This window comes from Nanorana parkeri, unplaced genomic scaffold (genome assembly GCF_000935625.1).
Source record: "Nanorana parkeri isolate BGI_ZX_2015 unplaced genomic scaffold, ASM93562v1 scaffold252, whole genome shotgun sequence".
NCBI classification, from domain to species: domain Eukaryota; kingdom Metazoa; phylum Chordata; class Amphibia; order Anura; family Dicroglossidae; genus Nanorana; species Nanorana parkeri.
This window is the reverse complement of record NW_017306520.1, coordinates 1,527,125-1,553,219: the sequence shown is the minus strand read 5'-3', so window position 1 is coordinate 1,553,219 and position 26,095 is coordinate 1,527,125. Positions and strand designations below refer to the sequence as shown.

General features: G+C 39.4%; 1 protein-coding gene across 1 annotated transcript in view; it reads left to right on the top strand.

The window, feature by feature from the left end:
* Positions 1–26,095, top strand: part of AATF (apoptosis antagonizing transcription factor) — a 124,119-nt gene that overhangs the window by 1,578 nt on the left and 96,446 nt on the right. Inside the window, exons 2-4 of the mRNA XM_018556777.1 lie at positions 6,249–6,443; positions 8,447–8,737; positions 15,609–15,746. Of these exons, the coding sequence (XP_018412279.1) occupies positions 6,249–6,443; positions 8,447–8,737; positions 15,609–15,746 (624 nt within the window). The remainder of the gene's footprint in view (positions 1–6,248; positions 6,444–8,446; positions 8,738–15,608; positions 15,747–26,095) is intronic.

Below are 26,095 nucleotides of genomic sequence, written 5' to 3'. Positions count from 1 at the left end.
TAGTCATCTACCATGCTGTACCTGACAGAGTCAGATGTTAAAGACTCAGCCTGAAGTCTACAAGAGGGCAAAGTTAGGATTTGCCACCTGCCAGAGAGATGTGGATTAGAGATGAGCCTGGGCTTGGGGCGAACCCAGGTCACCTGAGTTCACCAAGGCCGCTCGAAACTGACTGACAACCCCACCTTCAGGCCCAATCGGTGGCAGCAGTTGCGACGGGACATTCCCTGTGCCTTTGTGACGTGTAGCTGCGGGGTGAGGATTGCATCTCTCTGCGACTGACTTTGACCACGGGTGGTAGCAGCCACAGTTTTAAGTGGCCTTGGGTAAACTGGGTTCACGCCAAGCCCCGGCTCTTTACTAGTAAGTATTAAGCAGCTGCTTTTGCGCTGAGTTTTTTTTCTAAATGGTTTTGGATAGCACCAAAGTCACTTTAACTTTACGTTATGAGATTGTTAAAGCAGAACTAAACCCGGTGCTCGGGGGCTTTCACATATTCTGCAAGTATGCACAAAATCTCCCCCGTCACCAGTGTTCATTTTGACTGCAAATTTCAATTAAGCCCCCATTCACACCTATGCGTATTGTAATATGCGCGTCTGCCGCGCGACCGGCACGCGTTTTGTTTACCGCGACCCCAAAGGCTACTTGGCAGTATACAAATGGAAAACGCCCTACAAAACGGACCAATACGCAGCAAAAAACGCTCCGGGACCTTTTCATGCGTGGGCCGTTTTGTAGTGCGTTCGGGACGGGCGGAAATACGGACAGGTGGGAACGATACCATTGACTACAATGCTATTTATTTTTTTGACCGTTTTGTAGAGCTATCATCGAGCGTAGGACGCGCTACAAAACGGTCAGGTGTGAATGGGGCCTTAGTTTTAGGGGGTTATTCACTCAGCTTCCGAAGGCAGCCAAGAGAATAAGTGAGCCGAACGCCATTTGGCTATGCACTTCGGCCCTGTACAGCTGATTTTCAGCCGTACATGGGCTAAAACTAGCTGTACATCAGCTCCCTTCGGTTCAGCCGTTCAACTGGAGCCGAACCTTCAGCAGTCCACTCGCTGCTGTTAGCCCCTATTCACATAGGGGCCGAACGGCAGTGAGTGAATAGCCAAATGCCTCAGAATAGTATTTTTGATATAGAACGTCTTTATTTAACTTAGAATTAAATAAAACCAAGTTTTGCAAGATTGTGGAGTAGGGATGGGGAAGTAAACTAGTGTGAGGAGAGAACAAGTCTGAGAAAGCAGTGCTAACTTGCTAGGCAGATGGGAGGAGAAACTCTCATGTGACAGTAGCAGGCAAATTGATGAAGTATTGTCTGCTGTTTGCATGGCATTGATCCAGGTGGCAGGGAGACCAATAGAGCCTGAGTCTCAGCCAATCCAGCTGCCGATAGAGTCAGGGGACTGGGGGTTTGGCAAGGTTCAGAGGGAACTGGTCCAAATAGGTAAATGCAATAGTCCCTCCCATTTTCATTGCGTTTTTGTTCGACGACAACAATTGCAATGTATTTTTGTCTCAGTTTTAGTCTTAATAACTTAGTTTTTATTTAGTTTTTGTCACTGAGAACATGCAGCTAACGAAAACTGACGAAATATTTTCGCCAACGAAATTAACGCTGCCTGTCGTACATCAGATGGGAGTCTGATCTTAGCTGCTGGTCCAAGATTTTTATCAGGATGGAAGGCACATGGAAGAGAGCAGAGTTCAGTCCAGAAAGATTCCAGATCAGCTGTGCTGGGAGACACAGATCTGATCCGATGGCTGAGCAGTGCCGTAGCTGGTTCTCCTCAAGGCGGACCACAGCTGCTGGGTACTTCCGGTTCGTCAGGTGAACCTCTGAAACGTATTGCCTAGCAATTGGGTAAACAACGTCGAAATTAAAGGATCACATAGCTAGACACATATGCAATAAGGGACAAGAAAGTGGAACTTCCACTGGTGGGACATTTTGTTGATTATGGGCATGCAGTGTCACAGTTAAGATTCATGGCGATTGATTTAATCCGTAAGCCACAAAGAGGTGGCAATAGGGAGTTAATACTGAAAAAACAAGAATTAAAATGGATCTTTCAATTGAATACATTGCAGGCTAAATAATTGAATGTAGACTTGGATCTACATTTATTCCTCTAGGTTTTGTTTTGGTAGATAAAGGGTTAATGGAAAGTGTTAAATGTCACAGGCAAAGTTTGGAATGTGATGAAGGTCATCGTGATGTGCATAATAGGAAGAGAAGAGATGTGGGAAACCTATGGGATAAATTGTAACAGAGTATCCAATTGCCGTGGTGTTTACACGTGCGCAGACGCGGAACAAAAATGCGCGTTTTAGCTGGCTGCATTTGGGGTGCCATTAGAAATGAATGGCACCGCTGGGGCGCGGCACATTTTGTCGTGTTTCTGCAAACGCACAAGTTTTGGCCTTATTTTACACAATGCAGATTATCAGTCAGTAACCTAGGCACTTCCATTAACAAGATAACATTTTCCTTCTATTTAAATGTGCCACTTCCTTGGTATGTGAGCACATGAAGGCCATTTATAAGCAGATGTTAGTTCGGGTTACGGGGATCAATATGTCTTATGACACCTGCATTTTATGTGTAGCTCGTTTGCTATTAATCTACAGCATAGGCATTGCTGATGAACAGCTTGGGAATGACACATCGGTTACTATATTATACGTTATGTTTTGATTTTCAAGTTTGATGTTGTACAATCTTCTACACATTTTCATCAAATGTCCTTAAAGAACTGTAGTCTTAAAGCAGCATTACAAGTTTGTTTGACCGAATTAAAGGATTTCTTAATGAAAAAGTTTTAATGGCATGCTACTACCTGTCATTAGATAGTAAATAAAATGTTTCATTGTATTGTGCTTTTATTTAAAGCCAGGTAGTGAGCCAGGCTGGGGATGAGATTCATGATCCAGCTAAAGTCACTGGCACTTGACATTATCATTGTTAGCCAGAATGCATTCCTAGTGCCCTGCAACAGGACTTAGCTGGCCATACACCTATAGATTATCTGCAGATTTTCTATGGTCAGATGGAAAAAATGCAACAGATTCCTCCATCTACACTAAACTGTGTGGATGGAGGAATCTCCCACTGGGCCAAGCTTCAGTATCTTGCTAGTCGGCCCCACTGGCTGCCAAAATACCTGAACAATGTGATTGGATGCAGGCATTGTTCAGGTATTTTGAGAGCCAGCGGGGCCGACCAGCAAGATATAGAAGGTTGGCCCAGTGGGAGATTCCTCCATCCACACAGTTTAGCGTAGATGGCGGAATCGGTTGCACTTTTTCCATCTGAACATAGAAAATCGGCAGATAATCTATAGGTGTATGGCCAGCTTTAGTCATTGCTCAGGGTGGATATTGAGAATTCTCCTCCCTGCAACTGGGCTGTTCTAATAAATGATCAAAGGCCCACAATGCGCATATACCAAACCTCACACAATCTTGCTGGTGATGCCATATTTTTTGATCTTGTTCACGACTTTATTATACTGGTGTCAAGTGCATAATACAATAGATCAGATCATGGGTTCTACTCTGCAATTTCTACGGAATATTTTCCTTTTGCATTGGCGAGCAGTATCAGTTTCTGGTTCCTCCAGATGACTGCATAAGCATCTTACTATTTGGACAAACCTTTTGTTGATGATGGTAAGGAATATTTTTGTTGCTCAGTGTAAAAAAAAAAACCCTAAACAATTAAATCCACTGTGAATCAATGTCCTATGACAATGAAAAAAAAACATCTTAGGGGTGAATCATTTTTATTTGAACTGTAAGTTTATTCTATGGTTAAAGCCCAGGGGGTGGTAGAAAGGTTTGATAAAAGCAGTTGTCATATGAGAAATATGTTGGCTTTGGTAAATTTAGTTTTTTTTTAAAGGACATCCTTACTGGGGGAAATAAAATGGGAAAACTTATTTCACAACCTAAACACAAACCAGATGTGGGATTGTTTTAAAAAAACACTACATACTGCTACTTCAAAGTGTATACCTTTTTAGGGAGCAAAAGCAAAAGATCGAAAACCAAACCTATGTGGCTTAATGTTCGGTTAAGGTCTGGAACTCACTGCCACAGGCAGTGATTTCAGCAAAAAACGTGGAATTGTTCAAGAAACTTTTTTAAGGGACAGTAATATACAGGGGTACAGGTACTCCTAAAAACGAGATCCTATAGGTTGGACTTGATGGACTAATGTCTTTATTCAACCTCAAATACTATGTAACTATGTACTTAATCATCATCAATCAGTTCTTACCTAAAACAAGCACGCATATTAGGAAAGTCAGAGTGAAGTCAGAACTTGTGATCTACATACTTGTTCCAATCCAGTGACTTCGAGAGTTTGAAGTGTGACAGCTAGAGAACTAACATTTTCAGGAGAAGTCAGCAGTGGCAACACCATACTTTATTACTACTGTTCTATATATATGTTACACGTGTGTGTGTGTGTGTGTGTATATATATATATAGAGAGAGAGAAAGAGAAACCAATGTAGAGCTGCAACAACTAATCGACTAAATCAATCGATTATGAGAATAGTTGGGAGATAATTTTTTTTATACAACCAAACCGATTAGTTGAAAAAATAATCGGCCAACTGATTATGACAATAATCGTTAGCTGCAGCCCTAAACAAATGTATAATTCACTGTGAGCATGCAGCTATCCTTGAAATTTTTTTAAGGTACGAACTGTAAAGATGAACGTAATATGTTATAGTATAGGTATGTAGATTGGTGCTGAAACGCATTTAATTATAATGTAATATTTAAATTATACTAAGGCTAGGGTACGTGTTCTCTTTTATTAATATTGTTTAACAATACTTTTCTTTTGTTCATTTATTAAATGGTGGTCTAGATTTTCCCAGACACTGTGATTTGTTGGGGAGACAACATTGTGACCTAACTCTCATGTATCACAGGCTTAGACGGCGTAATATGACAGATCTGCACATGTTGCTGAGATTTGTGACTGTTACAAAGACATGAGGCTGTTGTCCAGAAGCTCCTTGTTAACTTATTGTGATATGGTAGAATTGTCATTTTCCAACATATGCTGGTGTCTATGGCGTCAATTGACTAAGCTGTATGAGTTATTTCAATCATGTTTGTTGTTTTACTTCAGTCATTTTTATCATCAAAACTATAAGTTTGTGTTCGTAGATTTTGTAAAAGTGTGCATTTTTTTAATTAGTTATGTAACCATTGCAAATTTTTGTTATAATTTTGTTTAATGAAAATGTATCAATGAAACACAAGCTAGCAATATTTCAAAGGCAATGTAGTCTTTTCATGTTTTTTTTTTGGGATAAACATGTCAACATTATCAGCCTGTAAGTAATCTTATCAATGTGTGTTAATGTTTTACTTGGTTTTTTTTTCTTTTGGGTACTGAGGATTACTTTGTACTTACATATGTACATGGAACAGGAGAAGGGGGGTTGTAACAGGTAAAATGCTGAGATTTTAGATGGGGAGGAAGGGGCAGATTGTAATTAACTATAATAAATAAACCCTCTGCACTAGGAAACTCTAAACATGATTAAAACAAGCAGCCAGTATTATATTGTACTAATAAAAAACAGTCCAATATAGCTGGTTATCTTTTAATAATATGGCGCTATATAGCAATGAAAATGTTAAACACCAAAAATAAGTATACATATAACACAATAATCAGGGGTATGAAAATTGAAAAAAAAAAAAAGCTACTTGTCCAAGGACTTAAGCGGGGGCCCAATTTACTTTTCCCTCATGACAATCTACTTGTGATACAAAAAATAATTTTAACCAAAGCCGAATTTAACAGTGCTAAGAAACGCTTCTCATGAGTGAGCACAGTCACCTGATGGGTCACACAAAATGTGGGATTTTTCCTTCACTTTCTGTCCAAGTGGTCACCAGGACAAATAAAGAGAATGAATGTTCCTAGTGGGGACATAGTGATAATACCATTCTCTATCCTTCAAATGTTGGATTTAGATACACGTTAAAGGGGGAATATTACAAATGAGTTGAACAATATTGCACATAACTGTAGGAGAAGAATTTGTTGTGGTTAGCTTGACTCAGTCTATGCTTAATTACCCCACTGTAGGTTACATTAAGGTCACTTAGTTTAATATTGGTTAATTTACTACTTTTCAGTGTCTCCTCATGTCACATGGTTTGTTTTCTCAATAATGACATTGTCATTTTTATATTCACAGCTACTGCTGCAAAAGTTATTGAAAAATGTGATGAAGGGGAAATTGAAGATGACGATGGTGCCATTATTCTGAAGAATCTCAAGAAACGCTCAGTAACCTTCCTTTCTGACACGGATAAAAGGTATCAAGGAAAGAAAACATCTCGCAAAGATATAAAAGCCGAATTAGGGGAGCAGTCTTTCTCTGAAGATTCTGGTGAGTTTCAAATAAATGTACAAACACTTCATATCGTATTCAGCTATTCATTCTTTACATATTTAATATAGGTAAAACAATGCAAACTAATTTTACTTCAATACATTTTAAGAACTTTTTGCTGTAAAATACACATTTTCTCATGCTGGCTAGTTTATTATACCATTTTTAACACCTTCCCACCCTATAGTCTGTATAGAAATGTTCCTCTGCATGATTCCCTATGCTGAGGATTCATTAATAAATGTCACCACTTAGACCGCTACCAGATGACGTTTTGTGTAGCTACTTACTCTCAAACCTGGTTGTCACTGACCGCTTTGGTCCCCACTAACATTTAGGAACCAATCAAAGTGGTTCTCAATTATCCATCCAGCTCAAAAGACAGTCACACCACAGGATCTTAAATTGTACTTCAATATTTAATGTAATCCACAAATGTATACCTCAGACGTGCTCCTCAACACAATGAGAATCCACTTACGCGTTTCACTGAATAGGCTTAATCATGCCTCCTATGATTACGCTTAATCGGTGAAACGTGTAAGTGATTTTCGTTGTATTGGAGAGGTGAGATCCTTTTTGTGAACTTTAAGCTGGTTCCCAATCATGCCATATTCTGACAACACTGGTTTTAGCTTGCAAGGACCAATGCAGCCTGTAGGTGACGGTGTGCCTCTGTTTAATACTGTAATTTGATACCATTTTACAACTAATAACATTATTAAAGTATGTTAATAACAAAAAATATTTTATTTTTTTTACATTTTTGTCTACTTGGCAGCCTTTAGTCCCCTTTCACACGGGCTGTCCGATCAGGTCTGCCTGTCAGTTTTTCAGATGGACCCGATCGGATGGCCAATCCAAGTCTATGGGCAGCCGTGTGTAAATGGACGAGCGTCCATTTACACCTGGTTATCCCTGGCTCTGGCTGGGTCCGAAAGAACAGACGAAACAGTGGTCCGTTTCGCCTAACTGGATCAGGGGTGTCTGGAGTGATGCAAGGGCCAGCAAACCTCCTTGCAGAAATGAGTTTCAGCAACTCCAGTATAATTCTTCCTGTCCTTAAATTGCAAAGAACACACAAATCTATTCATGGTCATCTATATATTACCCAAAGCAAACAATAAAAAAACAAAAATAAGTAAATAACCACAATGATGCAGCGCTCTACCCATATACCTATGTAAGGTTGACAAAGGGAGGGCCGGAATTCCCCCATAGAACCTCCAAGCCTATACAACTACAAAAACGTTGTGAGTTACAAGATGGATTTCAGTCCAAGTCCAAGGACATTGGAGCTGTTTTAGACTGTAGATAAATCTGGAGTAGTGCAGTCTTCCTGCAGAGTAATGCATTTGAAAAAAACAAAAGTAAACACTGGTAAATTGTGTTCATTAAACCCCCAGCGGAATCAGGTGGGTGACTTACCTAATGATTGAGGTAACCCACATTTTGAGTAGGAGACTCATTTTTTTCCCCCCAGCTCAACAAGTTCTTCCTTCCAGATTAGTATCAAACAAACCTTTCCGGGTGGATCTTGGTTTTGACAGCAATCTGCTATGGCCGTTGCAGGTCCGGGTTGTCATGCCAGCAGATAAGTACCAAGAAGATGAAACATCCATCACACAACTGTACCGTCGAAACCTTCTTTTTCTTTATTAAATGGCACATCTGTTATGTCTTCATGCTTACAAGCTCTTTTTCAAAAACCCTTCGAAAAAGGGTTTGTAAACGTGAAACACATAAGAGCTGTATTGAGCTGTTTTAAGAAATTCCTTCTCCTGCAGGTGGCGCTATTACCCTACAGTACATGATCTCCGATCTGTTCCCTGTGTCCTTCAATGAACGGAGAGAAAAGGATTTTACGGTGAGTACCAAAATCCTATTTTTTCACCATGCAGTTGCAAATATTCTTGTTGTGCTCCCTGCCATATGTTAATTATTTTGATACATGTTCACCTGTTGGTTGTCTTATAGTGATATTTGTGTTTGTATTGTAGATGAAGAAGCATCTAAAGATGAGGAATTGGACAGCAATCTTGAACTGATGAGTGGTGATGAAGACGAAGTAACAGATGCTGAAGACAATGAGTCCGAGGAGGAGGGGGACGACGATGATGATGGTAGTGTTGATGACCGTGAAATTGCTGAGCTGGACAGCGATGAAGATGATGAAGTTTCAGCTCAGCATGACGGGGAAGATTCAGATTTGCAAGATGCAGTACAAACATTCTCCAAAGAAAAGGTTTCCTCTGATGTTGCTAAGGGTCAAGGCATTAAGAATCAGATCAGTAAGTCATATTTGTTCACACTGCACAATCAGGACCAGGGTGTAAATCAATGTAATTTTCCTTTGGTAATTTATTTTTCTTGTATTGCATATTTGTAAATTGTCTTTTAAGACAAGTTTTGCTTTTCAGTCATTTTGATTTTAAACATTGTAAAGCTGTTACATGAAATAAGATAGAAGTAATATTTATCTTTAGTTGAACAGATGAAACTGAGGGCAAAGTTGTGGACAGGAAATACAGTATTTAGTTCTTTTTCTTGTATAGATTTCAAAATTGAAAAAGTTTTTAGGTATTATGGTTTGGCAGTGAATAGTAAGGTGTGCTGCCAATTTTAAAGGATCTTTCCCTGACTTTAAAATTGAGGGATACTAATGTATGAGCTTATGAACTGTATAAAAATTTTGCTATAAGATGTCCTGAAGCCATAGGATTGCCTTCTGAACTGTTTTGCTTAACAAGAGCTGGTGGCTATGATTTTCTGGGCCCAAGTGCAGCCCGCCTGGGATAATACTTGTCTTCTTCTCTGATCCAGCTATCTTTTTCAAGACATGGTTCTGGCCAGGTCATCTTCATACTGCATAGGCATGCAGTGGTGCCATTCATTCTTATATAGCAACTGGGAGCCTGTTTACAGGGCCTCGCTGCTGCTGGCGTATAACATATGTCGGTAGCAGCGAAATGGTTAATCAGTCCCCACATTTGTGTATTTCCTTATGCCACTTTTAAAAACCATATAGTCTGCCCAGAGGTCTGCTATTGCATGCGTGATCTCTCGCACAGCCTCTGCAATTTTAACACTTGTAGCGCAAGGGTGTGCTGGTATTAACAGAGCAGTAACGTTGGGAGGGGGGCATGAGCAAGGGGCTAGAACAATCTGACACTTCCAAAATTGTTGTTTTTAGCATGAGGCAGCCAGTGTAGCTTTTCAAAAGTTTGGCAAGTACTTTTCTTGCACTTCCCTTTGCTGCCCTAAAAGTTACTTAACTAAAGCACATTTGTTTATTATTTGTATTTTAAGACTCCACATATAGCACTTTTTTGAAGTAATCTTCTTGAAAGCACAATTGAAGATACTGCGTATATACTGACTTTCAGAAAGTTTGTGTTTGTATTGGCTTAGGCAAGCTCGCTGTTGGCTGCTAAGGCTTTTGTGGGGAAAAGGGAGTGGGGGCATTACTATGCTGCCCATAGCTCAGAAGTGCGGTACATCTATGGGCTAAAGAAAAACAACTCGCAGTAAATTTATGGCTGTGTAATATTGCACATACAATCAGCTGTTAAGCACTTGACTAACCTAAAATCAAAGAAGAGCTGCTGTATTAGCAGAAATATTGAGTCTATACCTCTGCTTACTCATTTTGCTGCAGCAGTTGGAGACATTTTCAAAGAAGATACTCCTATTGACTAGACTCTTGAAAAATTATTATTTGATCCCCTGCAGATTTTGTAAGTTTGCCCACTTACAAAGAAATGAAAGGTCTATCATTTTTATCATGTATTTTATGTTGTAGAGACAGAATATCAACTGTGATAGTTTGGGGAATATAGCCCAATGGTAAGCGCTAAGTGACCAGTCTTGAAGACGACTTCAACATAAAAAAAAAAACCTGGAAGAATCTGAAAAGCCAGGTTCTTCCTTATAAAATGGTTCACATTCTGGGCCCTCTCAGCCCCTCTGGCTGAAAGTCCTGGGTGCCATAGTTGCCATAAAACACCGTGGCATTGCCATGCACTGCCACACAACCAAAAATCCAGAAAAAACACATGATGCAAATGTTATAAATTGAGTTGCAGTTCAGTGAGTAAAATAAGTATTTGATCCCCTACCACCAACAATAATTCTGGCTCTTACAGACTGGCTATGTGTTACACAGATTAGTTCTGTCAATTTAAGAAGGTGCTCCTGACGACAACTCGTAATGTATATAAAAGACACCTGTACACAGAATCTCTTTCTTTCATTCAAACCTCACCACCATGCGCAAGACCAAAGAGTTGTCAAAGGACGTTAGGTACAAGATTATCAGCAAGAAGCTTGGTGAGAAGGAAATTATTTTCCTCACTGTAAATGTTCATTTATCACAAACATAAGCCAATTTGTTTAAGTTTTTAGGTCTTTTAATTTATTTTTCTTTTATATAACACTGTTGTGAGCATGGATAGAGGGAGATCTTATTAGAACACCTAGCGGCATATGCTAATAGAATCAAATTGAGTTGTGCAGAGGAAGCAATTGGCAAACATTTCCATCATTTAGTAGCTAGTACAGGGACACAAACGGATACAGTTTCTGCTTCTCCCGCAATGATCATTTTATGCTGCAGCTCTGGGTAACCTCTAATTACTACCATTAGTTCAATTGAAACATGCTATTATATACTAGTTATCTGCTGGTTCACATATGGGTATATGTATTTATGTGCTCAAAACTAGTGTAGTAAAAGTTGTTTTGTACTTGCTGAGAAATGCCCACATCCCCTCTTCAAAACTCGACACCCGGAATTATTATTTGTCGACCTAGCTGGTTTCTGGAAGTCCCTGGCCTACCCCTTTTTATTCAGTGGATTTCTTTCATTGTAAAGGCTCAGCATCACATGTGGGCATTACCACACCTTCTTGTGTTCAGAAATCTATATAATGCACCCCTGTTGCCCCGTTCCACCAGCCATGATTTTGCCTGCATTGCACTGAGATGCATAGAGACCAAGTGATGAAATCACTGGGCTTAAATAAAGGTATGTAATAAAATAGAAGGGTTTCATTTAATTCAATTATTAGCATGTTGACGAGGGAGTTAGGAGGTATCAGGGAAGGCAAAATATAAGCAGATTAAACTTCAGCTTTCACTATGCCATACTCCCATTTAAAAAAAAAGTTTTGGATAAAAAAAAGTTTTGGCTTTAAATATAATTTTAAAAATAAGTAAACAAATCTAGACTCAAAATTGTGGGGTTCTTGAAAAGCAATGAAATGTGAACCTATAAATGACTTGTAAAGGATAACTAAGCAGCTTAAAATACATTGGCCCTGATTTAGTAAACTGCAAAGCTTTAAAAAAAAATAAAAAAAAATGTAAAAAGATTTTTTTAATTTGCATTTTGAATGATAAAAAAAACCCATGACATATGGTTGTGTTGCCTAGATCACCTTGCTTAGCTTGGAACACATCAAATATAGCACCCCTAAAATATTATTTTATATATTTTAGTAAGTAACACTTACATTTGGGATAAGTCTAGTTCCAAAAAAAATCTTATAGTGAACTTGTGTTTGGAATCCTAAACGATACAAACTAAACTCTCCCAAATCCTCCATAAATCAGCCCTGCTAGCTGAATTTGTGCCATCAGAGTTTAGTGACTAGTTTCAGTCAGGGGGAAAAAAGTCAGCCTGTGAAAATATGTGCAGACTTATTTTCCCCTTTAGTGAATAGGACTGATTTGGCTCTTTAAATATACCCAGGATTATCAAGGAACTTTGCACATTTAATTCGCTTACCTGTGCCTTTTATTTTTCTTCTCTCGTTGCTTTGAGTTTTAAGAGGAAGGTTATCCTTTAAGCTCAGAACCTTTTATTTAGCCTTGTACTAAAATAATCCCTGATCCCTTAAGATATCTGTTTGGCAGCTTTCGTACCTGAAAATGTTGTACACTCCAACACCCTGTTCATACCAGGTGTGTTGATGGACACTGAGAGAATAACTGTTTTCTATGTGCCTTGTTCACTCTATACAAGTGCATTGCATAAAAATGCAGCACTTCTGTTGAGTGTGCTTTATATTTTTTTTCACTTTTATTATGTTTTTTTTCTTCTTCTTTTCACTTCATTATATCAGCAGCCCTTCAGGAGCCATTCTGAGATGAAGTCTCTGCTCTCTTTTTGCCTGCATTGAAAGGCCTAAGGTTTTTGATGGCAAAAAGAACCATTTAATTGGCAGTGAGTGGCCTTGGTATTGGAAGTGGTAGGAGAGAGCACCAGTTTTTAACAGTGTAGAAGTGGTTGAGTGACTTTGCTGTTTGAAGATTTGCTTTCAGAAGTCTGCATAGAAAGATAGAGTATGATGTAGTTATGCCACTGACAAAGGGTTAAATAATACCTGTATATGCCGTGGTGCTCAGACTAACCTCTAAAGTGCAGCTCTGAGGCGTTGGAGCCATGCAGGAGATAGGTGAGTGTGTATAAGTGTGTGGTGTTTTAACTTTCTATCGACCACAGGAGCCTAACTTCATTCCTCTGTTTCTGAGGCTAAATGATCTTAAATGTAACAGTATAATATTTAGCAAGTTAAAGGCTTTTCGTAAAGACCATGATAATAGATGAAAATGCGAGTTACTCAAAAGGTAATCCTTTTTATTAGTTCATTTGAAGGTGTCTTTGGGAGGTAATTGTTTTAAAGAATGAAATCATTAATTTTCTGCAGCCAACACATCTCGGCAGGTTTGACAAGTAATCCTGCTGGCTCACCATACATAATGCACCGCCCCACGGTTCAGACACACTCTCTTTAATTACGGGGCTTCTAATTTTGGCTAGTGCCCAGATGTGACTGTCTTTTGGAACTGTAGGAGATGATATGAGCCCACTAAAGTACTCTTCCCCCACATGAATTCATTTTATCATACAGACAACTGGTATAATGAAACACTGGCTTTTCTGTATGGTAAGTAAAACTCTGGTACAGATAGGTTAGATTGACAGAGAAAGAAGCCTCTGCGTGTAGGTGTCTTAAAGCTGTGTTTTTCTTCTGTAGACATGTGGCATAAATTATTTACTATTCACATCGGTCCAGATCCCTGTGATACATATATTGCCTAGGTCAGCTGTTCTCAAACTGTGAGGTTTGCAAAGGCTCCACAACCTGATTTGCTTTTTGAACACTAACTGGTGTGTGTACGCTTCCCTGGAAAGATAGTTTGTTTACTTTTTCCATTGAAGAGAGTAAGGCATAGTCGTAGGTTTATATATTTTTAATATCATTGTCCTGCCAGTAGGTGAACCTGCTCCCCAGTCTCTTGCAGACAGAGGAATGTTTTCCTCTGAAATTGACCTGTATTTGGTTCTATCCATTTTGCCCTTGATCTCGAATGGTTCCTAATTGGAAAAACATCCCCACTACCTGTTACCACCATGTTTCAATGTTGACATCGTGTTCTTCGGTAATCAGTATGACAGGTTTCCTGCCACAAACACAGTTGTGCTGTGGTTTTCTTCAAGACAATGGTGTTGGTGGAACAATACATATCAACCTAGTGCTGGTGCTGACACAGATCTCCAACAAGACTTGGTGCTATAAAAACAACAGGTAACAGTGTGCTTGTCCATTGACTGCCCCCTGCAACGTTGTGCTTGCTTTTCCAGTGATGGCCTCTGTAGGGGCATTCTTCTCTATTCCCTGCCACCCTAGTGTTATTGATGTGATTTATTTTCACTGTAACTTTCTTTTCAGCGAGTCTCAGCCACACTTCTTTATTCTTTTTTGGACGCTAAGTATCCATGTAACTAGTCAACTGCTTTGTGTGTGAACACTGTCCTGTTTAAACTTTGTGTCAAAATCCATCCATCGATCCTTTTGTGTTTCTTCTTCACATGATTGTAAAATCTGCTTTTTGTAATTAATACATTTCAGACTGATTGTATCCTAAGTTAAGTTGGGTCATGACTTTTACTGTAGATCTGCATTGACTAGGGTTATGCATCCAGTGAATGAATCCCAAAATGTGTGTGTTGGCCTTCTTTCTGAGCAACTGAACTGATAATCTTCATAGAAGGTTCCCAGTATAAACATGGTGTCAGTTCCTATTTATTTAATTTTATTTCATTTTAAGTAGATACTTATGAGGTAAATCACTTGTGGATTCAAATACCGCTCGGTATAAGAGGTGACGTCTACCCAGAGCAGTTCCTGGCTGAACCATTTTCCAACTTTCATTCTTACGCCTTCTACTGCAGCAAACCTTGACGTCCTTAAAGTGACATTAAACCCTCAGATTTTTTAACATAAAACAATACTGTAATGTGTGCCTCACTGTAATCCATGGTAGTTTCCCTTCTCTTTGCTGCTCTTCCTTTTAAATCTGTATCTCTTCTCATGCTGGGCAGAACTTCTGTTTTGCAGCAGACTGCCTTGTTTCTGAAATGGATACATGGTGTCTGTGTGTAGGTTTGCAGCCTGAGCCAGCACTACAGGAAGAGGCACTCAGCTGCAAAGGGAAGTTCTCCCCAAGCATGAGAAGACATGAGGATTTAAAAGGAAGAGCAGCAAAGAGAAGGGAAACTACCATGGACTACAGTAAGGCACACATTACAGTATTGGTTTATGTTAAAAAATCTGAGGGTTTAATGTCACTTTAAAGCTTTCTCAGTGTTTTTAAAGTTAATGAATTCTCTAACTGGGAGCACCAGACACCTCTATCTTGTTTGTCGCAAGGCAGGGATTTTAGGTGCTGCGATCTTGCTGGCAGAGATAAAACGGATAAAATGCTGCTGCGTTCTTCAGCCCTGATATATACATAAAACTGAAATCAGTTTTTTGGTGACAGATCCTTTCCTGTAAATGAGTGCAAATCTTTCTACTAAAATTAAATCACTAGATGTACTCCACAAGACTTTTTTTTTTTATAATGGATTTTGTACATTTCTTCCTGCAGCATTAATAGGGGCCCCACAATAATCCAGCCTTGGAAAATCCAATCACTCCTTTAAAATTGATGTTCTACTTTATTGCTGAAAACAACTATTTGCTGCTTGCATAGGGTGGTATGGGTTTTTTATAACTGTGGAAAATAATTTTGCTTCCATTTATGTGCTGATTTCAGAAATGCAATAAATGGATTTTTATTAAAAAAAACAACTTATTTTTGTTTCCTTTTCAGCCATTTGGGACCAGCTTTTGGAAGGCCGAATAAAAATTCAGAAGGCGCTTCTTTCAGCTAATCAACTTCCACAACATGATACGCTTGCATTGTTCAAAGAAAAAGGGGGGACTGAGCTGTTAACCCCACTAATGAATAGTAAGTATATTTTGTCTCTGTGTAGAATAGAGGAGATAAACACATTGGTACAGGTCTGTCTCCCCTCATTGTACAGTTTTTACATATATTTTGCGATCTATGATTTTCCTATATTGCTATGCTTTCAGCTATGTCTACCATATTTACAAATCCAAACCATTTAGTTTTCCACTAATATTACATGCTGAACTCCAGGCAGATATGAACCAAACACCAATGGATGCAGTTGTGTGTCCATTTAGAAATAATGAAATGCAATTAAAATGCATCTAGTTTAAGTACCTGCATTTTAGTTGTTACACCCCACTGCGGCAATCCTCTGTGCAGCAATGCTTAGATGGGTAGAAGAGACTCACTATGATTTAGTCAGGTGTTCCTCAGTAAATATGAGCTGGCAAGAAGCATTCTGACAGGATTAGTAAGCAGAGGGGTGACTTATCAATGAGCTGCTTCTCTGCATTGACTGTCCACCGATAGGATTAATGCAGTGGAGGTGACATTGCTGTGTTTTTTCTGTCCCAACTACCTATTGACGCATTTGAACATACCTCCTGAGACTCATCTGTATAGATAGTATGGCAGCCTACTAAGATGGTGGTATCCACAGGCAGCGTCCAACTCGTCAAGAAAAAGAGGTAATGAGCTGCTTCTCTGCATTGACTGTCCACCGATAGGATTAATGCAGTGGAGGTGACATTGCTGTGTTTTTTCTGTCCCAACTACCTATTGACGCATTTGAACATACCTCCTGAGACTCATCTGTATAGATAGTATGGCAGCCTACTAAGATGGTGGTATCCACAGGCAGCGTCCAACTCGTCAAGAAATATACATCGACACCCCCTTTACCCAGAATTCCGCATGTCCCTTAAATGTCTCTCGGCCAATCGGCATGGTCCTTCATATTTATCCACACGCACTGTAGTCCTCCAGCAGGGGGCACCATCGTACTGCAGATCAGTCCTTGGCCTAGGTCAACACCTTGTCCTTTGATCTTTAGACAATGGCCAGTCACCTTCATATGCAAAATCCGGATATCTTGACATGTCTTCCCAATGTGCCTACACCCTTATCAACACCACAGGGTGCAAAGCTTGATGTCTCGTCCCGATGAATGAATGTCACCTTTCTCATCTCCCCCGCCATGCCCCAGGCATGAACAGCACACAGTTGGTCTCTTTGATGAGCAATGCAATCAAGATTTGAAGATATCTGTTTGGCAGCTTTCGTACCTGAAAATGTTGTACACTCCAACACCCTGTTCATACCAGGTGTGTTGATGGACACTGAGAGAATAACTGTTTTCTATGTGCCTTGTTCACTCTATACAAGTGCATTGCATAAAAATGCAGCACTTCTGTTGAGTGTGCTTTATATTTTTTTTCACTTTTATTATGTTTTTTTTCTTCTTCTTTTCACTTCATTATATCAGCAGCCCTTCAGGAGCCATTCTGAGATGAAGTCTCTGCTCTCTTTTTGCCTGCATTGAAAGGCCTAAGGTTTTTGATGGCAAAAAGAACCATTTAATTGGCAGTGAGTGGCCTTGGTATTGGAAGTGGTAGGAGAGAGCACCAGTTTTTAACAGTGTAGAAGTGGTTGAGTGACTTTGCTGTTTGAAGATTTGCTTTCAGAAGTCTGCATAGAAAGATAGAGTATGATGTAGTTATGCCACTGACAAAGGGTTAAATAATACCTGTATATGCCGTGGTGCTCAGACTAACCTCTAAAGTGCAGCTCTGAGGCGTTGGAGCCATGCAGGAGATAGGTGAGTGTGTATAAGTGTGTGGTGTTTTAACTTTCTATCGACCACAGGAGCCTAACTTCATTCCTCTGTTTCTGAGGCTAAATGATCTTAAATGTAACAGTATAATATTTAGCAAGTTAAAGGCTTTTCGTAAAGACCATGATAATAGATGAAAATGCGAGTTACTCAAAAGGTAATCCTTTTTATTAGTTCATTTGAAGGTGTCTTTGGGAGGTAATTGTTTTAAAGAATGAAATCATTAATTTTCTGCAGCCAACACATCTCGGCAGGTTTGACAAGTAATCCTGCTGGCTCACCATACATAATGCACCGCCCCACGGTTCAGACACACTCTCTTTAATTACGGGGCTTCTAATTTTGGCTAGTGCCCAGATGTGACTGTCTTTTGGAACTGTAGGAGATGATATGAGCCCACTAAAGTACTCTTCCCCCACATGAATTCATTTTATCATACAGACAACTGGTATAATGAAACACTGGCTTTTCTGTATGGTAAGTAAAACTCTGGTACAGATAGGTTAGATTGACAGAGAAAGAAGCCTCTGCGTGTAGGTGTCTTAAAGCTGTGTTTTTCTTCTGTAGACATGTGGCATAAATTATTTACTATTCACATCGGTCCAGATCCCTGTGATACATATATTGCCTAGGTCAGCTGTTCTCAAACTGTGAGGTTTGCAAAGGCTCCACAACCTGATTTGCTTTTTGAACACTAACTGGTGTGTGTACGCTTCCCTGGAAAGATAGTTTGTTTACTTTTTCCATTGAAGAGAGTAAGGCATAGTCGTAGGTTTATATATTTTTAATATCATTGTCCTGCCAGTAGGTGAACCTGCTCCCCAGTCTCTTGCAGACAGAGGAATGTTTTCCTCTGAAATTGACCTGTATTTGGTTCTATCCATTTTGCCCTTGATCTCGAATGGTTCCTAATTGGAAAAACATCCCCACTACCTGTTACCACCATGTTTCAATGTTGACATCGTGTTCTTCGGTAATCAGTATGACAGGTTTCCTGCCACAAACACAGTTGTGCTGTGGTTTTCTTCAAGACAATGGTGTTGGTGGAACAATACATATCAACCTAGTGCTGGTGCTGACACAGATCTCCAACAAGACTTGGTGCTATAAAAACAACAGGTAACAGTGTGCTTGTCCATTGACTGCCCCCTGCAACGTTGTGCTTGCTTTTCCAGTGATGGCCTCTGTAGGGGCATTCTTCTCTATTCCCTGCCACCCTAGTGTTATTGATGTGATTTATTTTCACTGTAACTTTCTTTTCAGCGAGTCTCAGCCACACTTCTTTATTCTTTTTTGGACGCTAAGTATCCATGTAACTAGTCAACTGCTTTGTGTGTGAACACTGTCCTGTTTAAACTTTGTGTCAAAATCCATCCATCGATCCTTTTGTGTTTCTTCTTCACATGATTGTAAAATCTGCTTTTTGTAATTAATACATTTCAGACTGATTGTATCCTAAGTTAAGTTGGGTCATGACTTTTACTGTAGATCTGCATTGACTAGGGTTATGCATCCAGTGAATGAATCCCAAAATGTGTGTGTTGGCCTTCTTTCTGAGCAACTGAACTGATAATCTTCATAGAAGGTTCCCAGTATAAACATGGTGTCAGTTCCTATTTATTTAATTTTATTTCATTTTAAGTAGATACTTATGAGGTAAATCACTTGTGGATTCAAATACCGCTCGGTATAAGAGGTGACGTCTACCCAGAGCAGTTCCTGGCTGAACCATTTTCCAACTTTCATTCTTACGCCTTCTACTGCAGCAAACCTTGACGTCCTTAAAGTGACATTAAACCCTCAGATTTTTTAACATAAAACAATACTGTAATGTGTGCCTCACTGTAATCCATGGTAGTTTCCCTTCTCTTTGCTGCTCTTCCTTTTAAATCTGTATCTCTTCTCATGCTGGGCAGAACTTCTGTTTTGCAGCAGACTGCCTTGTTTCTGAAATGGATACATGGTGTCTGTGTGTAGGTTTGCAGCCTGAGCCAGCACTACAGGAAGAGGCACTCAGCTGCAAAGGGAAGTTCTCCCCAAGCATGAGAAGACATGAGGATTTAAAAGGAAGAGCAGCAAAGAGAAGGGAAACTACCATGGACTACAGTAAGGCACACATTACAGTATTGGTTTATGTTAAAAAATCTGAGGGTTTAATGTCACTTTAAAGCTTTCTCAGTGTTTTTAAAGTTAATGAATTCTCTAACTGGGAGCACCAGACACCTCTATCTTGTTTGTCGCAAGGCAGGGATTTTAGGTGCTGCGATCTTGCTGGCAGAGATAAAACGGATAAAATGCTGCTGCGTTCTTCAGCCCTGATATATACATAAAACTGAAATCAGTTTTTTGGTGACAGATCCTTTCCTGTAAATGAGTGCAAATCTTTCTACTAAAATTAAATCACTAGATGTACTCCACAAGACTTTTTTTTTTTATAATGGATTTTGTACATTTCTTCCTGCAGCATTAATAGGGGCCCCACAATAATCCAGCCTTGGAAAATCCAATCACTCCTTTAAAATTGATGTTCTACTTTATTGCTGAAAACAACTATTTGCTGCTTGCATAGGGTGGTATGGGTTTTTTATAACTGTGGAAAATAATTTTGCTTCCATTTATGTGCTGATTTCAGAAATGCAATAAATGGATTTTTATTAAAAAAAACAACTTATTTTTGTTTCCTTTTCAGCCATTTGGGACCAGCTTTTGGAAGGCCGAATAAAAATTCAGAAGGCGCTTCTTTCAGCTAATCAACTTCCACAACATGATACGCTTGCATTGTTCAAAGAAAAAGGGGGGACTGAGCTGTTAACCCCACTAATGAATAGTAAGTATATTTTGTCTCTGTGTAGAATAGAGGAGATAAACACATTGGTACAGGTCTGTCTCCCCTCATTGTACAGTTTTTACATATATTTTGCGATCTATGATTTTCCTATATTGCTATGCTTTCAGCTATGTCTACCATATTTACAAATCCAAACCATTTAGTTTTCCACTAATATTACATGCTGAACTCCAGGCAGATATGAACCAAACACCAATGGATGCAGTTGTGTGTCCATTTAGAAATAATGAAATGCAATTAAAATGCATCTAGTTTAAGTACCTGCATTTTAGTTGTTACACCCCACTGCGGCAATCCTCTGTGCAGCAATGCTTAGATGGGTAGAAGAGACTCACTATGATTTAGTCAGGTGTTCCTCAGTAAATATGAGCTGGCAAGAAGCATTCTGACAGGATTAGTAAGCAGAGGGGTGACTTATCAATGAGCTGCTTCTCTGCATTGACTGTCCACCGATAGGATTAATGCAGTGGAGGTGACATTGCTGTGTTTTTTCTGTCCCAACTACCTATTGACGCATTTGAACATACCTCCTGAGACTCATCTGTATAGATAGTATGGCAGCCTACTAAGATGGTGGTATCCACAGGCAGCGTCCAACTCGTCAAGAAAAAGAGGAAACATTTTCCCAGCACACTCACCAGCCAAAAAAAAAAAAAACCTGTCTTAACTGCCAAGGTTAAAAACAGAAGTTTTAGATACACGTCTTCTGCAGAATATGTGAAAGCTGCACCGCCTCGTCAAGGCCCCTCTGTGTAGTGCGGTCCTAACTCTAACCTCTGAGAGTCTCCATCTTGGATCACATGTAGCAAAAGATAAAATTGGGTGCAGGTTTGCCAGGAGGCAGCCCAACCTCCTTAAAGACACAGCGACACACAAGGGACGCTGCACATCACTGATGAGTGCGTTTGCCATTTGTTTTGCTCAACTCATCAAGAAGACTCAGAATCAAGTGTAGATTATTCAGGCTTGCCAATACAAAGGATGTGATTCCTTGTCATTCTAAAGCTGGCCATACACTTTACAATTATCTGCAGATTTTCTGTGGTCAGATGGAAAAGTTGCAACAGGTTCCTCCATCTACACTTAACTGTGTGGATGGAGTAATCTCCACCTGGGCCAATCTGTTGCACTTTTTCCATCTGACCACAGAAAATCTGCAGATAATTGAAAGGTGTATGGGCACCTTTTAGAGGTGGATTGATTGATTTACTTAAAGCAAATAGGCTGTTCACACTCTAAGGGAATTTGTACTTTGCAGGGGAAGTTTCCGTTTAGCTTGGTAAATGTGGGGGCCCCTGACATTTGCTCCAGCAGTTTTTTCACTTTCCACTACTAGAGCTATTCTGCTATCAGCTGCTGCAGGTTGTGCAAAGGATAAGCTAGGCCTCATTCACAATTGTGCATGGACCGATCACATGAGTCTCACAAATTGCTCCGTAACACTTTTCCGAACTGCTGCAGGTGGAAGGTGCTGTACCATACAATGACAGCTGTCAGTGGTCATAGCCACTTGCCTGTAATTACATGCGCAGCATTTACCTGGACACAGACTGCATCCAGGGGCAGTCGTCCACAGTTAATAGCAGCATTTGTGATTACATGCCAAATGGTTTTGGACGCTGGTATCTGTTATTGTATTGTACAGCGCCTCCCTCATGCAGCTGTTCGCATGAGTTTCACTGAACAATTTGTGAGACTCATATGATTGATCCCATTCACAAATGTGAATGAGGTCTTATAGAAGAGTAAAAGATTGCACGGGAGGGGAAGTTCTGGGCAAGGTCAGTCCCAGGCATCATATGTTTCTGCACCCCTGCTGGAGACTCGTATCGTGAACAGCTAAACTGACTTCAGTCTAACTGTATCTGCCTCCTGCTGGGGACAGAAAGTGCCTGTATTACAGCATGGTGTAGGGAGATGGTACTGGGCCACGGCCTGGTGGTAGAGAACCAATGCTCTAGTCCACAGCAGAAAATTAAGAGCAGAGTACATTTCTGGCATATTACCATGAACATTTTTGTACTTGCTGTTTTTTTTTTTAAAGTAATAAAATGTTTATGCAGGTGTACTGCAATTTTTTTTCCTTTCCTTTTGCCCTGACATATGTGTTAAGCTAAACAATAGGCAAATATAAATATTTTTTTGTGTAAGCCTGGACTGTTATCATAATTTTTATGCTAAATATTTAAATTTGTGCCTAATTGCAGTCATGGCTGGTTTTATTAATGTGAACATGTCTTGGCCTAACAACGTTGCTTGAGTGGAAGCGCATTGAAGTGCCTGCAAATGCCTGTGCTAGCCTTCAGATTGGTCCCTGTGGAGCCCCTTAGATCCGAGACCCAATCTTTCCATGGGACCTTGACTTCTGTCCAAGCCAAGATTAAGCCTCACACTCCCCTTCACTAAGTCACTGTCATTTCAAATGCCACTAAGGTCCTGGTATTTGACAACTAAACCACAAAGGGAAGGGCATATCATTAGCAGAAGGGAAGGCTAAAAAGTTGATTTTGTCAGAAATTGGGGCCACATGTAAAGCCTATTTTTAGGGTCCAAGGGGAACCACGGAGGACACTTAGTTTGACAACTAAACAAGTAGGTGACGTCTTCATCTCAACACTGTTGTTAGGAATGGTTTAGGCCTGGTCAGGTTTACTTTAAGGTAAAACAGTAATAGTTTTGAGTCTGTTTTTTAAAATTTATTTTAAGTTTGTGAACTGATGTTTTATGCTTTTTTTTTATTTGAAGAGACAGATGTCTTTGTTTTGTAAGTAATTATTTAATCCCTGAAGGAGGGTTCCTGTTCTTTCTTGTGTTGTTGTTTTTACATGAAGAGAGCAGAGCATTGGTTGGCTCCTTACTTGTCTCCTTTCAGACTCTATAGCCTTAATTTAGAAAGGTAACAGGCCAGATTTCAAATCCTTATTTTCCAAAAATTATTTTCAGACAAGACTGATTTAGAATTAAAATCTTACAGTAACATGGTTAAATATAAAGATCATTATGAGAGGTGCACCGAAATGGAAATTTTAAAACCGAAACGAAACCGAAATAAAAAAAAATGTCAGGCCGAAACCGATACCGAAAATGTTTTTTATTTTTATTTTTTCAATTTTTTGTATTTATTCATTTTTTATTAAATATTTTTATTTTTTACTTTTAGGGGCTTCGGGGGAAATATTAGGGGTCTAAACAGACCCCTGATATTTCCCTTTTAAAATAGAAAAAGAGATTGAGAACACAATCTCTTTTTCTGTGTCCCCTGTTATCAATGATCAGGAATCCTCTATACTGAGTGTTCCTGTTCATTGATAACATGAGAACATTGTTTACTATAACTACAATTATGAATGAATGGGGGTGATGTAGATCACTCCCATTCATTCATAATGGAGGATATAGTTAACATACCATATCCTCAATTATGTACACACACTCAGCGATCACTGAGTGTGTTTACCTTGCTTTTCTCTCTGACACGCTGTCACAGGAGGCTAAGCGAGCGGTGTAGAGAGGAAAACCCAGCCTCCTATGACAGCGCTGTCTCTGCCCCACACCGCTCTCCCGGACTGTGATAGGCGGCTGAGCGGTGTGGGAGACGAGACGCCAGGCACTCACAGCGCTCTCGTCCTGCAGCGCTCGGCCGGCTGTCGCTTTCTTTTCTCCCCGCTGGAACAGCGGCCAGCGGGGAGAAAAGAAACCAGGGATGCGCCGATGTATCGGCCGAAACATGGCTCTTTTGGCATTATGCCAAAAGTGCCATTTTCGTCCGATATGTTTCGGCACCGATATATCGGTGCATCCCTAATCATTATCCTTGTGTTAAAATCTTGTGAATTGAGTATATTTCTCACTGAAACCTTAGAGTGAGGGTGATTACTCACTGGCTTATTTGGTCATGTATAGCTCAAATTTTGACCATTTTCTTTCTGAATCTTGCCCAATTTTTGCCCTGTCTGCATCACCCAGCTTAAAAATCGGCTGAGCTGGGTGGAAAATTGTTGGCCAAAGAGTGACTGCATTCTATTAGGTGAAGTCACTATTTGGGTATAATATAATAGTTAGCAGTTGAAATTTCTACATCTATGTTGTTTACCGTGGATGGATGAATCTTTTGATTTTCTCTTGGTAAGCCTTTGGGCTGAATGAGAAAAATCTATGCATGTATGGCTAGCCTTACATTTCCTTGTGTACATTTCAGCTTAAGTTTTTGAGATCTGTAAACAATGGATTTTTTTCAAGCAAAGAATAAGGGGATACAAAACCTATGCTTAAAACTGAACTCCAGGCAGATATAAATGACTCAAATTAATGTAGCTATCAGTTTATTTTTTAAATGGGAGCAGTGTATGTGCCTGGATTTGACTTGGTATTGGATTCTTGCAGTCCCTGTGCAGCAGAGCTCAGAGTGGGGGTGGAGGTAACAGCACAAGGTGTCAACCAATTGGGCTGTAGTGTATGAAGTAGGAGGAGAGGACAGAGTGATTAAGGGATGAGCCAATTAATGTGCTGCTTTAGACCTGTAAGTAGACCTGTAAGTCTGTAAGGGAGCCAACAGGCAATGCTGCAGGCAAGTCTGTTGTTCTCTGCCTGCACTTTTTTTGTGCACAGTTTCCGGAGTTCACTTCCTCTTTGACCTTCACCTACTGGTAGAAAATGAAAATGTTTAATATGCTATGCAAAGTTTCATATTTTTTTAAATTAATATAATATTTGTTTGATATCAGTTTTTTTTAAATTTCGGACCATAAAGAAAATACATACAAACCCACTATACACTCCCTTTTGTGCGGGTGGCACTAAAGCCAGGTACTACATGAGTCTTGCAATGTATGGCCCTGATAAATCAAAGAAGCCTTTTTAGGTGGAGTGACCATTTTAGTATTTAGGTTCACTTGGGTTACAGTCTTTATTGGGTATGAACAACGAACACATTTAGATATCACATTGTGCTGTGTATACAGGTTTAGTTTACTGAAATGTTGTAGGCCATTCATGAAAGGAATGTTTTTTTTTTATAAAGGTAATTCCCCTCATATTTTAAACCAAGAGGAAATTAAGGTGGTTACAGAGACCTTCCTTGACCTTATAAAAGTTCCTTTTTAATTAAGCGTTTCATTTTACTAGTCCTTCTGTTTTTGTTTCCTTTTGTCATTCTTTTTTCATATTTCACTTATTAACTGGCATTGGTGTTTTCTAACTGGCCTTCAGACAGCCATGTTTTCTAGACTTCTAGGTAAAAGCACAAATCATTTTAATATATAATAAATGTTCAAATATTAAAAAAAAAAAGGAGAAAACAAGCAATTCATCAAATTAAATCAGAAATCTAATCAATATCATACATCATCATACAATAACTCTGAACATATTGCAAAAAATAATAATACAGTGGGGCCTACCTATATCCTTACTCCATATATATTAGAATACCTTATGCATGTATAATCGTATACTATTCCTTTTTATAACACAAAAAGGAATTTATAATACAATCCTGTAAGCCAAATGATCCTATCTCTAAGTAAAGATGCTATTATATGTCAGAGCTATTAGTTAATAACCCTGTATATACCACATATAAGACTAATGCCTACAATATTTAATATGGAAACACCAGAAGAACAAGAAGAAACAAAAAGACAGGAAAATAAAAAAAAAGGGAAAGGGGGGGGGGGGGGGACCCCCCCATTTCCTTTTTTCACAGTCACAAAAAAAACCCCA